At 41.6% G+C, this 12,978-nt stretch overlaps 1 protein-coding gene across 1 annotated transcript in view; it reads right to left on the reverse strand.

Annotated features, from left to right (window-relative positions):
- LOC104081466 (lipid phosphate phosphatase-related protein type 1) overlaps nucleotides 1–12,978 on the reverse strand; it is a 34,081-nt gene that overhangs the window by 3,105 nt on the left and 17,998 nt on the right. Inside the window, exons 3-4 of the mRNA XM_009584226.1 lie at nucleotides 8,227–8,477; nucleotides 1,291–1,467 (exon numbers count right to left, since the gene is read on the reverse strand). Of these exons, the coding sequence (XP_009582521.1) occupies nucleotides 1,291–1,467; nucleotides 8,227–8,477 (428 nt within the window). The remainder of the gene's footprint in view (nucleotides 1–1,290; nucleotides 1,468–8,226; nucleotides 8,478–12,978) is intronic.

Raw genomic sequence — 12,978 nt, forward strand, 5'->3', positions numbered from 1 at the left:
CTCCCATCCAAGCTCCAGGTAGACCCCTTCCACCACTCTGCAACTGGGCTTGTGACACTTGCAGGGTGGCAGAAGGTCTGCAGGGCCAAAATGTGGCTGGGAGCAGGCTGTCACTGCTGGAAACAGGTACTGGGAGCACACAGAATGTCCTGACCAGATATATGGGGTGACTGCCTCTTATATTGCATGGGCTAGATTTTAACTGCCTGTCCCAGTGGGCATCAGACAAATTACCTACATTAAAGCAAGGAGATTCAGGTCAGAGGTTGCACACATCTTTTTATTTAAAAGTAACATGGAAATAAGTGATATGTGAAGGTTTGGGTTTTTTTTTTAAAGTACAGAATAGAAAAAAAATCAGTGACCGGACAATCTAAATTTAAGGGATGTTTGAAACCTAGTCCCTCCTGATTACAGGGATAAAGTGTCTGTTGCTATGCAATGGATAGTTTTGAAGCATATTTTGATTAAATGGAACTAGGCACATTTCTTGGTAGTAGTGAGAATCACCTTGACTGCTATTGTGGGCAAATCCTCAGCAAGCGATCTCTCAGCAAACAAAACACTTAAACCACAGAGCCAAGAAGGGAGCAAGTAACATTCAAAGTCCAGAGAGATGCTGCTCCTAGATTCTGTGGGAAGGCCTTTGATTCATTTTAATACATTTGGTTATCCTATGAGATGGTGAACAATTTCAGCTCAACTCTAAATGCTGTAAAAGGAAGTAGTTTTGTCTCCCAGGGAGTTTGTCCTGACCTTCCTTTCTATTGCACTTCTTTTATGGTCTGAAACAAAATGGGGAGCCAGACTACTGCTTAAAACCCCAGACAACACCCTGTATCCTACATTTTTGCCAGATACCAGGCAGACAGTGGGGTTTTGCAACACAGGGGTGTCAGAGAAGAAGTCTCAAGCATGCCCCCCTTTTGACATTAGTTGAAATCTACACAATCTTCAAAGCATTTTCCAGGACAGGTCAAGTAAGAACATGTACATTAATTAAAATAATCTTGAAATATATACAGTACACAAATGTCATCATATTAGGCTTATTAATTAGTATCAACCTGATTTGGTATTAGGATTTTCTGTGATGATACCTTTAATTAGATGGGGCTAGAATTAGTTCTTAGCAACTGGATTAATCAGTTGCAATAGGCCAGAACAGAATAGTAATGTGTTTGGTTTTTTTTAATCAGTTGCAATAGGCCACAACAGAATAGTAATGTGTTTGTTTTTTTTTAAACTGAGGTATTTTTAAAAGGAATGCAGAAGGACCAATGGGCTTACCAGAAACAAAGCTACAGCACTCCCCAAGATGAAGCCTGCAATCACGTCCGAACAGTGGTTTCGATACTCAGAAACTCGATTTAGCCCAGTGAGGAACGCAGCACACAGGGTACCCAGACACAGCACAGGTTTGGCTAGCCTGCTACTCTTTGTTTTAATTGTGCTTGTGATGTACATCTGAAACAAAGGGCAAGCCAAAAATGAAAAGGGGCTCTGCCAGAAATGCATCTTTTTCCACCCAGACAAATCCGAAATCAACAAGGATGTGACAAAACCCATGATTCATTAAAAAAAGCATTGGGAAATGGAGGAAGAGGTTTAAGGTAATTCAGAGAACACTTTTAAGAGAACTGTTAAATGCTGTTTCAAGATGTCAAATCCCCATCAACTGTATTTACATACTGGACTTTTTCTGAGCTGGTATGTACAAGCTCGGTTTACTGACTTCCTAACTTGTGCAAGTACTTGCTCATATGCTAGCAAACATGCACTCTGAATGTACATGACTAAATGTTTGCAAAGGGAGTCAAGAATTTATGTTTATACTCCTGCAGAAACTGTAATGTGCACATGATGGAGTGCCTAGCATCCATACGAACTAGCTGCTCCACTTTTCTAAGTGGTGTCAAGTTTAAGAAACAGCGAACATTAGGAGAAACCATTCCAGGCATTTTCTCTGCAAGATGAAATGAATCACAGAATATGAGAGAGATTTCTTTCAAAACAAAGTTAATTCTGAAAATGTAATTCCAGGGCATGAAGTTTCACTGTGCTCTAAATATTTTTTAATGAACTCCACATGTTTTTGGCAGTTTGTATTTTATTTTAAATGCATTTTGACAGAGAGAGTAAAACCATGTGGGTCACAATTAGCAGCTAGTCATTAATTCCAGATCCACAAAATGACAAAGATCAAGCAAACCAAGTCTGATGGCAAAACAATTCAATAAAATCCTTTTCAGCAAGGAAGTATGGATGCCTGCATGATTTCCAAAGCTTTGATAAGCAAAGCAAATACATCAAATACATTTGCCAGAAAGGTCTCTAGATGATACATTGCCTCCCATACATGAAACAGAATCAGGAAGATACGTTTGAAAAATTCAATTGATCCTGATTACCAATCAGCTGGTAAATGAACCTGATTTTCACATAGTGTAGATCTAATCCAGTGAATGTACAAGCACCTGTTCTGCTGGGGAATGGGAAGATTACAAACCATGGAAGTGTCTCTTCCAGTGTTTAATATCAAAAGATGCCATTTTATTTGTAAAGAAAAAATATGTTCTTTTTTGGTAAAAATGAGTAAAATCACCAGAGCTGAAAATATTTCCATTCTTGACCCTTTTTCAGTTGTCAGAAATGGAAATACGGTTCTGTTAGTCTTCTGGACAAAAGACTCTGTAGAAGATCCTTATTGTTTTAATCACATCTGCAATAACACCACAACTGGGATCTCTCATTGTGCTGTCTGCAAACCTCATCTTTCTCTGGGATGACTTCATTTCTGGGGAAGGGCACTGCTGAGCGCTTTGCCGTGGGCAGCACTGGTATCAGAGTGGGGCTCTGCAGGGTGGTGGAGACCCAAGAGTTGTCCTCCTTTGTTGCTGCTGCAGCAGCTAAGGACACCGTGCTGGCTCACGCCACCGGTCTCTGGCCAAGATTACAATGGCTTGGCGGGGGTGAAGCTACGTCAGGATTTTCCTGTGCCAGTGATGAAGGAAGGATGTTTGGCTTGGTGCTTCCAATTGCAACTATCAGCACAGCTTGCTTCACACGCCATGATCTATTTGGCAACCATGAGCAATTATTTTACTGTATTTTAATGCCTGTCCTTTTCTTCATAAGCCAGGTATACAGAGGTCACTATGGTCTGGCACATTTTGGGATCAAAAACCAGAAATTATATCCATTCTGAAGGTCACTCTGTTCATTGCCTTTCATATATTCCTTTATTCTGCTGTATTGTGTGTATCTTTCACTCCCTGTCCATATTTCTTTTCCCTTCTCCCTGACTGGGCCATCAAAGGTCCCTGCTGCTGGCTTCCCTTCACTGTCTGGTGTTAAAAATGTTAGCCCTAAATCCAATACAATACGTAACTCTAGAAGAAGGGAAGTGATGCAGCAACCACCTGCTGGAAGGGAAAGGGACAGGCCAGAGAAACCAACCAGGGGAAGGCAGATCTGACTGCCTCTGGACCTGAACCTAGGCAAAATTATACTTTCACCTGCCAGGAAACTGCAGTGCTAGACTTCTAATCGCTGAATTTGCCAGGTGTCTGCCTGGGGAAGTGAAGTCTTCTGCCCTTAAGTGTGCTGCTGAGCACATCATTTAAAGGTGAATTCAATTTACGAACTGGAATATTATGATGTGTAATAGCACTGGGAATGGGACTAAGCTACCGGAGAGGTTCCTGCTTGCTTTGTTTTTCCAACCCAATACCTGACTGCAGCACATGCCTTGAAGTGACAGCTATCAACTGAGCGCTAGGCGGCAATCTTGCCCCAGCCTTTGCTGGTAGGTTGAGCTGCACCTGACTGTCCCCAAAACTCACGTTAAGGTTCTTCTTTGGAAACAATAGGAAGAAAATGTGTGAATAGTTACCGCCCATCCTTTCACCCTCTGCATTTCTTTTAGCAGAGGCCAACTCAAACGAGCAATAGAGAGCCAGATTGCCTTCCTATTCTCACCAAAGCACTACTGCGGTTTGCAGCATCCAAAGGAAAAGCATCACCTCTTTAAAGCAACAATGCAGTTCTGCTGCGACAACTGCAAACCCTCGCTACAGAGAACAACTCATGCATGCTTGTTTTCTTACAGGTATGAGATGAGTCTGGATCTTTGGGTTACCCACATGGGAGAGTTCTCGTTTTTACAGATGGGAAGTATCTAATGGATTTGAAGTTTCACACGTCTCAGAAAAGAGAACATTTTTAGCAATGAGGGTAATTAACCATGCAAACAGATTCTCAAGGGAAATCTGTTAAACCCTCATGAGAAGGGTTTAAAACAAGACAAACTCTTTTCCCAGAAGATATGCTCCAGTTCATCCATAAATCACACCCTGCGCTCAGAAATAACTGGGAGAGCTTCTCCATTCTGGTCAGGCTTCCTGATCACTGCAGTTTGATCTTTATGGTCCTGGTCCCTAAAGCCAAGATATTTTTTAAGATTCTCACAATGTGTTTATGCTTTCATTTAGAGCATGTTTTCAAAGCTTTGTGTAAGAGCCCAGAATCTCAGTGAAAGTCACTTACATTTGATTTCCTACACACAGGTGTTTTTGAAAATTTCCCACAATGCTATTTATACGGTAAACTTGTTTACAAAACTCTAAATGTCAAAACCCATTATTTGATGGTTGGGAGAGGGAGGAAGGAAGTGAATAGAAAAAGTTGTAAAGAAAATAGAATAAATCATATAAAAAAATAAACTACATATGATTTAACTATATAAATTATCTATTCATCTTCTTTGCTGTGCTCTTATCAGTACACTCAAGCAGTGTATTTACCAGTGTGCAATGTATTATAGTAGCATTCATCCTGTGTGTAATTCCTCTCCCATCTTTTTCAGACAGACAAAAACATAGACAGTCAAGGAGGCTTTTTTGTTTGCAAGTTTAAAATAGACAAACATACTTGTGTATATATCTATGTATTTATATATATGCAAATATATGCATGTATGTTGTATCTATGATGAGAAAGGCAGAGTGGAAGAAGTTTGTCTTGTCCTTTCATCAGAAAGTGGGGAGATTTGTGATAGTTTATTTTCCTTGGAAAGTTCACAATTTCATACCAATACTGGAAAATTCTGTGTCCTACAAGCTTCACAGACAATCTTTTCCTTTACTACAGAGATTTCTACACTAAGAGAGAAGCAGTGCCTTTGACAGTGGTGTTGTATTGTAGAACATGATGCAGTCTCCTAGACACTCAGTGCAGCTGCTCAAGTGCCAAGGCCTTGAATTTCATTGATTAGTCTGGTAGGTGTTAATGCAGAAATGGAAGAAATTGTTGATTTGCTGTAGTGTTTCCTGCTCTTCAGAATTTCCCAGATGTTGAAAGTTTCATGTCCAGGCATACTGTATCACTCTAATCTAGTCAAGAAGCAACACACTTGGGCATAAGCGACAGATGCCAAGTCGTGATCCAGTGTCATGAGGTAGAGTCTTCTAGCCAGATGGAGGTGACAGAAAGCATTACTTGTGGATGCTGCTAGGCAAGAGCTTAGCTGAAGAATCCTAAATTCACTACTAAACCATCAGTGTAAGTAAGTGATTAGTTGTATCTTTCAACCATAGAGACCCAGCTGCGACTGTAAAACAATTCTCCTTGCTTTCACTCCGGAGGCAAACAGGAAGATCAGCAAGGATATCTACCTTCTCTCTACAATAAGAGGTCCTCCAGTTGTGCTGGTGAAATACTTTAGTTTTCCATGTTCTGGTTGAACACTACCATCTGTTAGATGTCCTTGTCATTGACTCTTCCATGACCTCTCTCAGAAGAGTATGAAGTAACAGTTGTTTAAAAATGATGTAACTGGGATACCCATATGCAACATACAATTTTATCATCTGTTTTTTGATTTTTACCAGAAATGTTAATGAATTAAGGAATATTTCTAGCCTTGGGAAAGGTACTTAGAAGCATGTGTTTCTAACTGTACAGCAGCATGTACTATGTACAGTGACTGCCATCTCTTCTGAGATACATCTGGGAGCCTAATAAATCCTAATTTTTGTGTAAGTATGGAAGCCAGGGCTGCCGGCTCTTTTCTCTTTCCCCTACTTTAGGCATACAAGATTCATCTCTGCCTGCAGAGATCACAAAAGTGATGCTTTGGGTTCTCCTCAGCTTCTTTGGCAGGTGACAAGAAAAAGCCTAGTTGATAAAATATGAAAAGCAGATTATTAAAAAAACCAAAACCAAAACAAAACACAAAGCCAAACCAATCACAATGGGAGTACTGTCACTACCAGACTAATGAACAAACCAGTACAGAGACATCTGCAGAGGATACTCAAGGTTCAGTGATGGGAGGATACTCACGGATCTCAACAGACATCTATACGATGAAGGACAATGTTTGTGCTGATCCCATTCTCCTGCCTCCTCATGTTTTATTTTTCTTGCTCCATGGGTCAAATCTTCAGCTTTATGCAAAATGCAGCTATTACTAACCAAATACCCTGTGTTTTATATTCAGCAGCCCACATTATCACGCATATTAGAATGAGCGAGACACTGCTCAAAAAATTGTGCACAGCACAATTATTAAACAAAGCTAGATGTGAACACTGCACTTCTTGTGTAATGTTCATGTTATTCCCAGCTGACAGGCAGAGAAAAGACAAGTGACAACACCTTTAGTGCTAGAGGGTGTCTTCAGGCAGAGAACTGGGCTAAAATTGGACTGTAGGCTGAAATGCCTTAAGGACAGACTTTCATGACCCTGGAGCTCAGAAATAACTCCATGGCCTGGCTCCACCTGGTATCTTACTACGTGGGGAGAAGTGCAGGACCATTGCAGGTACTCTTGAAAGACTAGGGCTCAGAAACACTGAACTACTGGGGACTTAAGTTCAGGAAGGAAAAGCATTATTCCCCTTCAGTTGTAGAAATCAGCCCATTTATAGAAGACTTGCCTTCCTAGGAAACAAGGGAGGTTGGGCAGGGAAAGTCCATGAAAGGATGTAACTAGCTTAGGGCAGAACCAGGACCAAGCCTGATCCTGGAGCTTCCACCTAAGGGTTTATCATGATGAAAACAGCTGCTACAACAATGTTGAGTTTCTTGGGAACTGTATTTCACACATGGTTGCTTATTGTTCAGAAGTAATGTGTGCAAAATGTTACAGGCTTTCAAAACACTTCCCCACAAATCCTGATCAAAGGAGTTACCAATTTATATAGCCGTCATTATTCACGCAACATTCAGTGCAAACAGATGGATATTGAAACAGCAGCGGGTGGCCTCTTCATTTTATAATAATAATGTGTTGTTTTATTCATCTGCCTCCAAGACCAGGGTAAAATATTCAGTAAATACCCTGTCATTAGTAAGTCTAAAGCTTTTCTCAAAACCTGATGACCTACAGACAGACTCTGTCACTCATTTGAGTCAAGTTATTGGCGGAAAAAAGACCTAGTTAAGCCATTTTGAGATCAGAACCAAGCTAAGTCCTTAGATCTTAATGGCAAAACCACCAAGGTTTTCTACTTTGTGAGTAAATTTCTTGGAGCAATTTTCAAACATTACAGAAACTTTAGCCAGAGAACACAAAGGAGCAGCTGATCTGCTGCTGATCTACACAAAGGAGCAGCCTTCACTAGGCTTTTAAAGACAATTTCCTTCCTGACAGTATAGCAATGTCACCTTGTCAAGATGTCAACTGCGGTCCTTTTCTCTGTGATAACAGCAAAATTCTGGCACCGACTTTTATTACAACCTTCTTTGCATGGGGAATTCAGGTCCTGAACAAGGGGAGCAAAATTCAGCCTAGTTCAGCCTCCCATTGAAATGGCACAATTTTAAATGTTCAACAACCCATGGCATGTGAACAAAAGAAATAGTAGTGATTCAGGACCCATTTAAGCATCACCTTCATTTTAATGTTCATGAAACAGAGGCAGGGAAAAGAAGAGGTTGAATGCATACTCAAAGGCCTCTGAGAAAATCAGAGACAAAATCTGAGAAAAGCAAAGACAAGATTAGGACCTCCGTCTGATACAGTGCCTCAAAAGCAATGAGCATTTGATTTGCTTATACTAGGATTAATAAAACAGAGAGAGAAGGGGATTTTCCCCTACAGATAAAGAAGAAAGCCCTCCCCCAAACAACCCTCTTTTTCTTCAAAAACCCATTGTAAGAAAATCTAGATGCACATACAGAAATCTCTCATATAAGTTAGCAATCACCACTGGCACTCACCGTGGCATATAAAGCTGAGTAGATGCTCAAAGCAGCATGTTTGGATGGAAAGGATCTTCTTGCGTTTTCAATCACCTCCACATCCCCAGTGCAGATGTTGCCGTTGTTTATGAACTGGTGGTGGGCACGACAGTCGTTTCCAGTGTAGTTAGGTTTACATACAGTCAGGAAGTAGGGAGCCAAGTTCCCAGTCACGACCTGGCCAGCATTTACAAATATGTCAGTGGCAAAAAGTCCAAACGCAAACACTCCTGTGAGGAAAGGTTAAAAATAATGATTATTCAAACAGGTTTAAAAAAAATTTTGGTACCTGAAAGGAAGAGACATAATGAGAGGTAAGGGACCAAACCCTGTGGTCATTACCCAGAGAAAGCCCCCGCTGACTCCAGCAGACTCCTGCATCGAAGGCATGACACAGAAGACCGCATGCTTAACTCTGACATGCTTAAGTCAGTGACTCCAGAAGGACTCAGAAACAGGCTGAAAACAATAAGCAAGAGCCTAAATAGTCTTGTGATTCAAGCTGTGAAGTAAGCTATGGATTTCACTGAAAACTCTGCACCTATACTATGCCTGTAAAGTTTCCACTATGACAAAGACTCACAGCCTGCAGTCAAGTGTCACGTACACAAGTTGTTAAAAGTGTTTATGTATTTTTACCACATCTGGGCCAAAAAATGGTAATATAATGGCTCTGAACCTGAAAGAGCAGTGTACTGCTGAGACACAATACTGCACTTAACATAACTATCTAGTGTCAAGTACCTTTTGGATTTTGACTATTCACCATCTTGATGTTGAAAAATTCAGATCCTGATCTAGCAATATTTGGGAAACATCCTAATGCTTTGCTCTGGAAGACATTTCTACACAATTGCAGTTCAGCTCATGTCACTGGGAGCGCATACCCACAAATGCTATAGCAAGAAGCATTCACTTGAATGCAGGACCATTTCCAGGGTTGTGGAGCATCCCTTGCTCAATACTGCAGTTGTTGCATCCTCCACTGACTCCCCATGAGTGTTACCAATACCTGCTACAGCTGCTATGAACATATGAGGATCTTTTATTTGTATGTACTGCCTACATACCAAAGGAACAGAACAGCAGGTTTGCAGAAATGCCAAACCCAAACTTTCTGAAAAACTAAATGGGCTCCCCTTTCCTCCTTCCCATCACTAAGGTGGATTAAAGTGTCACAAAAATTTGGAACAAATAAATATTTACTTTTGGTGTGGCAATGTTGAGGGTCATGTATTTTTGCTTTCTCCCTCCTGTAGCTCTGTAAGCAAAAGTCATTTAAAGTATGAATTAGCTAAGATTGCTATGTATTTAAATATTACCAAGAGCTGGAGCTCCAGGGAAAACATCTTAGGAGAGCTGTGATAAAATCTTAAGAGCTGGCACCACCATGGTTGTAACAACTTCACTGCTTATCTGTACTGAGTTAAAAAAAAAAAAAAAAAGAAAAAAAGACTGCTATAGTCTGAGAAACAAAAAATATCAGGGAGTCAGCAGTCTAATGCAGCAGAAAATGCTTTACAGCAAATTAAAAAGAATCAAGGATATTGCCACCCACCATGCAGCTAACAGAAAGCAGAAGAGCTACAGCTGACAGAGTTAGGTCCTTCTGAACATTCAGGGCCTACCTACACACAGGACACTTGTACAGACAGTAACATAAAATAAAACCCGTAAATAAAAATGGATTCATTGTACGAGTGTCACATGGGGTTGCCAGTGCCACTTGCTCAGAGAGATGGTGTGACTGATACAGCTGTGCTGTAACATGAATTCCTCACTGGGGTACTGGTGGGAAGAGCCCTCTCCGTAGGGAAAAGCCCTCTCCGTGGGGAAGAGCCCTCCCTTGGGTACCAGCCTGGAGCGGCTGCAGGAGTGCAGAGTAGTTTGTCCTCACCACTCGTCCCCAAGGTTAGGAAGGAGCCTTACCACAGTGAAGACAATTTTGGGGACTGAGTTTATTACTATTCATTAAATGAGTTTATTATTATTCATTATTAATGAACTGATGTATGATCACAGATTTAAAAAGCCAGTAGGAGGTAGCCTTCCTCTGGTTCTAGGCTGCAGGACTGGCCCGTCTTTTTACTGGCATGACAGTCTTCCCCGCATTTACCCTGCGAAGTATCTGTGTTTAAAAGGGAAATGGAGAGGGCACTGACATTGCTCCTTTATTTCCTTTATCCCTCTGCTGGTATTTTAAATCCATGGTTTCCCACAGCTGGCTGGAACTCCTCATTCACATTAGCCAGTGCTTTCCTTTGAAGCAAGTTCAAAGCAAAAAGGCAGTAGGTATCTTTTCAGCCTGGTAAAACAGCAAGTTATGCCAGAGATGAATCTTGTTTTATATACGGCTCTTTGGCCAAATTTTTAAAATTTTTTGGCAGAGCTTGCTTTAAACGGTATCTTTTTGATGTATTGTGCAAATCACAGGGAATGCAGTGAGGATTATTACCCAGCCCTTTACAATACTTAGAGGAAATCTAAGAGCTGGGCAAATACTGCAGCCTGGACTTTATCGCCTAAGTAAGTACAAGCCAAGAACCAAGGTGTTACAGAAAAAGCTCATGGGCTTCACAGTTACTTCAATCTCTAGGCAGTGCACAGGTACAAAGATGGTCCAGTGTTCTTCTCCAAAACCAAGATGTTTTAACATCTGCATTTTCTCAACATTTGGTAGCACTGAAAGTGCTGGCCCAGATTCAACTGCTGAGGGCTGCAGTACTCTGCAGAGCAGCAGAACAAGCCATGGTTAAAACCTTTATCGTGCTCTGACTGTGATGCATATTGATCACTGTAATTCCCCTCTTGCAGTTGTGCCAAACTGCGCCTTACGAAAATCATAGCTACGTGCAGCAATGAATTCAGCTAGCAGGAGTTTAACCCTTGCAGACTGATTTACTCATCATGTAGTCTCTGGAGACTTTGAGATAGGGTTGGCTGTAATTGATTTGAAGGCTGTAACACCAGTGAGCCTGGGTAGTGGTGGAGAGTCCCCTGACGGTTTTTGTACCTCAGGAATCCATCTGTTCCATGGATTTGTTCATCGACCTACAGCAGCTAAGCTAACTGACCAGAGCATGAGAATGCAGTGACATGATTGCCCAGTTTTTAGAGGCAGACAAATCGCTGCTGAAAGGCTTCACGGGAAGGGTGACTAGCCCTAGCTCTTCATACAGCTGAAGTCCGTGATAGAATGCCACAGAGAGAGAATGGGAGAACGTGTACCTCTTCCAGACTTTGACGCTCAGGTGTAATGGGAGGTGATGCCATCCTGCTAAGGAGCACTGTGCTCAGTCTGGCCTAGAAAACCTGGGAGTGAACTTTAGTCCAGAACTTAGCATATGCTGAGAAAAGATGTAAACAGTGCAAGCCGCACGGGAAGAAGACCTACAGCTTCTACAGTTGGTTACTAGCAGAAAGGATGGACAGAGGCTAATTTCATTTACATAAAGCCACTCCTTCCCCTCATCCACACGTCATATAGTTTGGCTGCACAAAGAGGCCCTAAAGAAGGAGCTATTTCTGGAAAGGCTTCCCGACCTTTTGTCACTGTCCTGGCTCTCAGCTGTGCTTGTGTGTGTCAGGAGCAGGCAGAAAGAAGAGGCTAGAAGGCAAACCAGTAAGCAGAATGTAACTGGGAGACAGACTAATTTAGGCCAGAGATAGAGGGTAGGCTACTGCTACTCTCTTTAGCTGCCCCAGAGTCCAGGAAGAAGGCACTGAGGATTAGATTTGAACATGTCTTTACCTCCAGTGAGAAAGACCTGAGACAAACTAAATGTGCAAACCAAAAAAAGAACAAACAAGGAAACTCCTGTTCAAAAATGCTGAGGACAGACAACCTGAACCTTACATCTTTCCAACTCCATCTCAACCTGAACTAACACTCGCCCTGGCAGAAGAATCTGAATCTTCAGCAGCTTCAATTTTGAATGCTTCAGTTTTAATATCTCCACTTACACCTCCCCCTAAATTGCTGCCAAAAAGTCCTCCAAGCACAAACCCATAATTTCCGGGCTGTCACTCACATGCTAATGGTCTTTCTCCTACCAAGCTCCCTGTGTGGCTGTGCCACCTCCAGCTCTGTCTATTGCTTTTGCTAACAGAGACATCTGTCCTGAAGAAGAAACAGCTCTCCTCGCTCACTGTAACATCAGTACAACCCCGTCTTCTCCCTGCAACTCGTGCTCAAGCTCTCTCTTCTTCCACCATGAATCTGTCTAACATCAGTGACTGCATCTACTTGTAGACTCCATGGAAACTCTCACTATTACAGACATCTAAAATGCCACTGATTTGAAACAAAACAAAAAAAAAATCCAGCAAAAAAAATCAACAAAAAACCCCTGGGAGTTGTAGAAGAGCAACTGAAGAGAGAAGTGAGAAGCCAGTGGGTGGAAATGAGAATGAGGAGGTAGAAGGCTTTATTAGGGAAAAACTATGGAACTCTTTAGTAAAGTGACAAAAAGAACAATGCGTTGAAGGGCTCATGAGACATCACAAGCTGTGCTCTCGAGTAGCATATTGTCATGTCTTCTACCAAGTGCATTTATTTAGGCACTCCTCTCTCTCCCAGTGCCCAGTCAATTATCTGAATTTGTCACACTCAACCTAATTGGCTTGGAAAACTTTCATATTATACATGCACACTCACACTCCCCCAATCCCGTTTCCACCCCTACGTTTTTTAAAGAAGATTAGAGTTTCAATGGAAGGAATCCCTGGACG

This window comes from Fulmarus glacialis, unplaced genomic scaffold (genome assembly GCF_000690835.1).
Source record: "Fulmarus glacialis isolate BGI_N327 unplaced genomic scaffold, ASM69083v1 scaffold22488, whole genome shotgun sequence".
In the NCBI taxonomy this organism is placed as follows: domain Eukaryota; kingdom Metazoa; phylum Chordata; class Aves; order Procellariiformes; family Procellariidae; genus Fulmarus; species Fulmarus glacialis.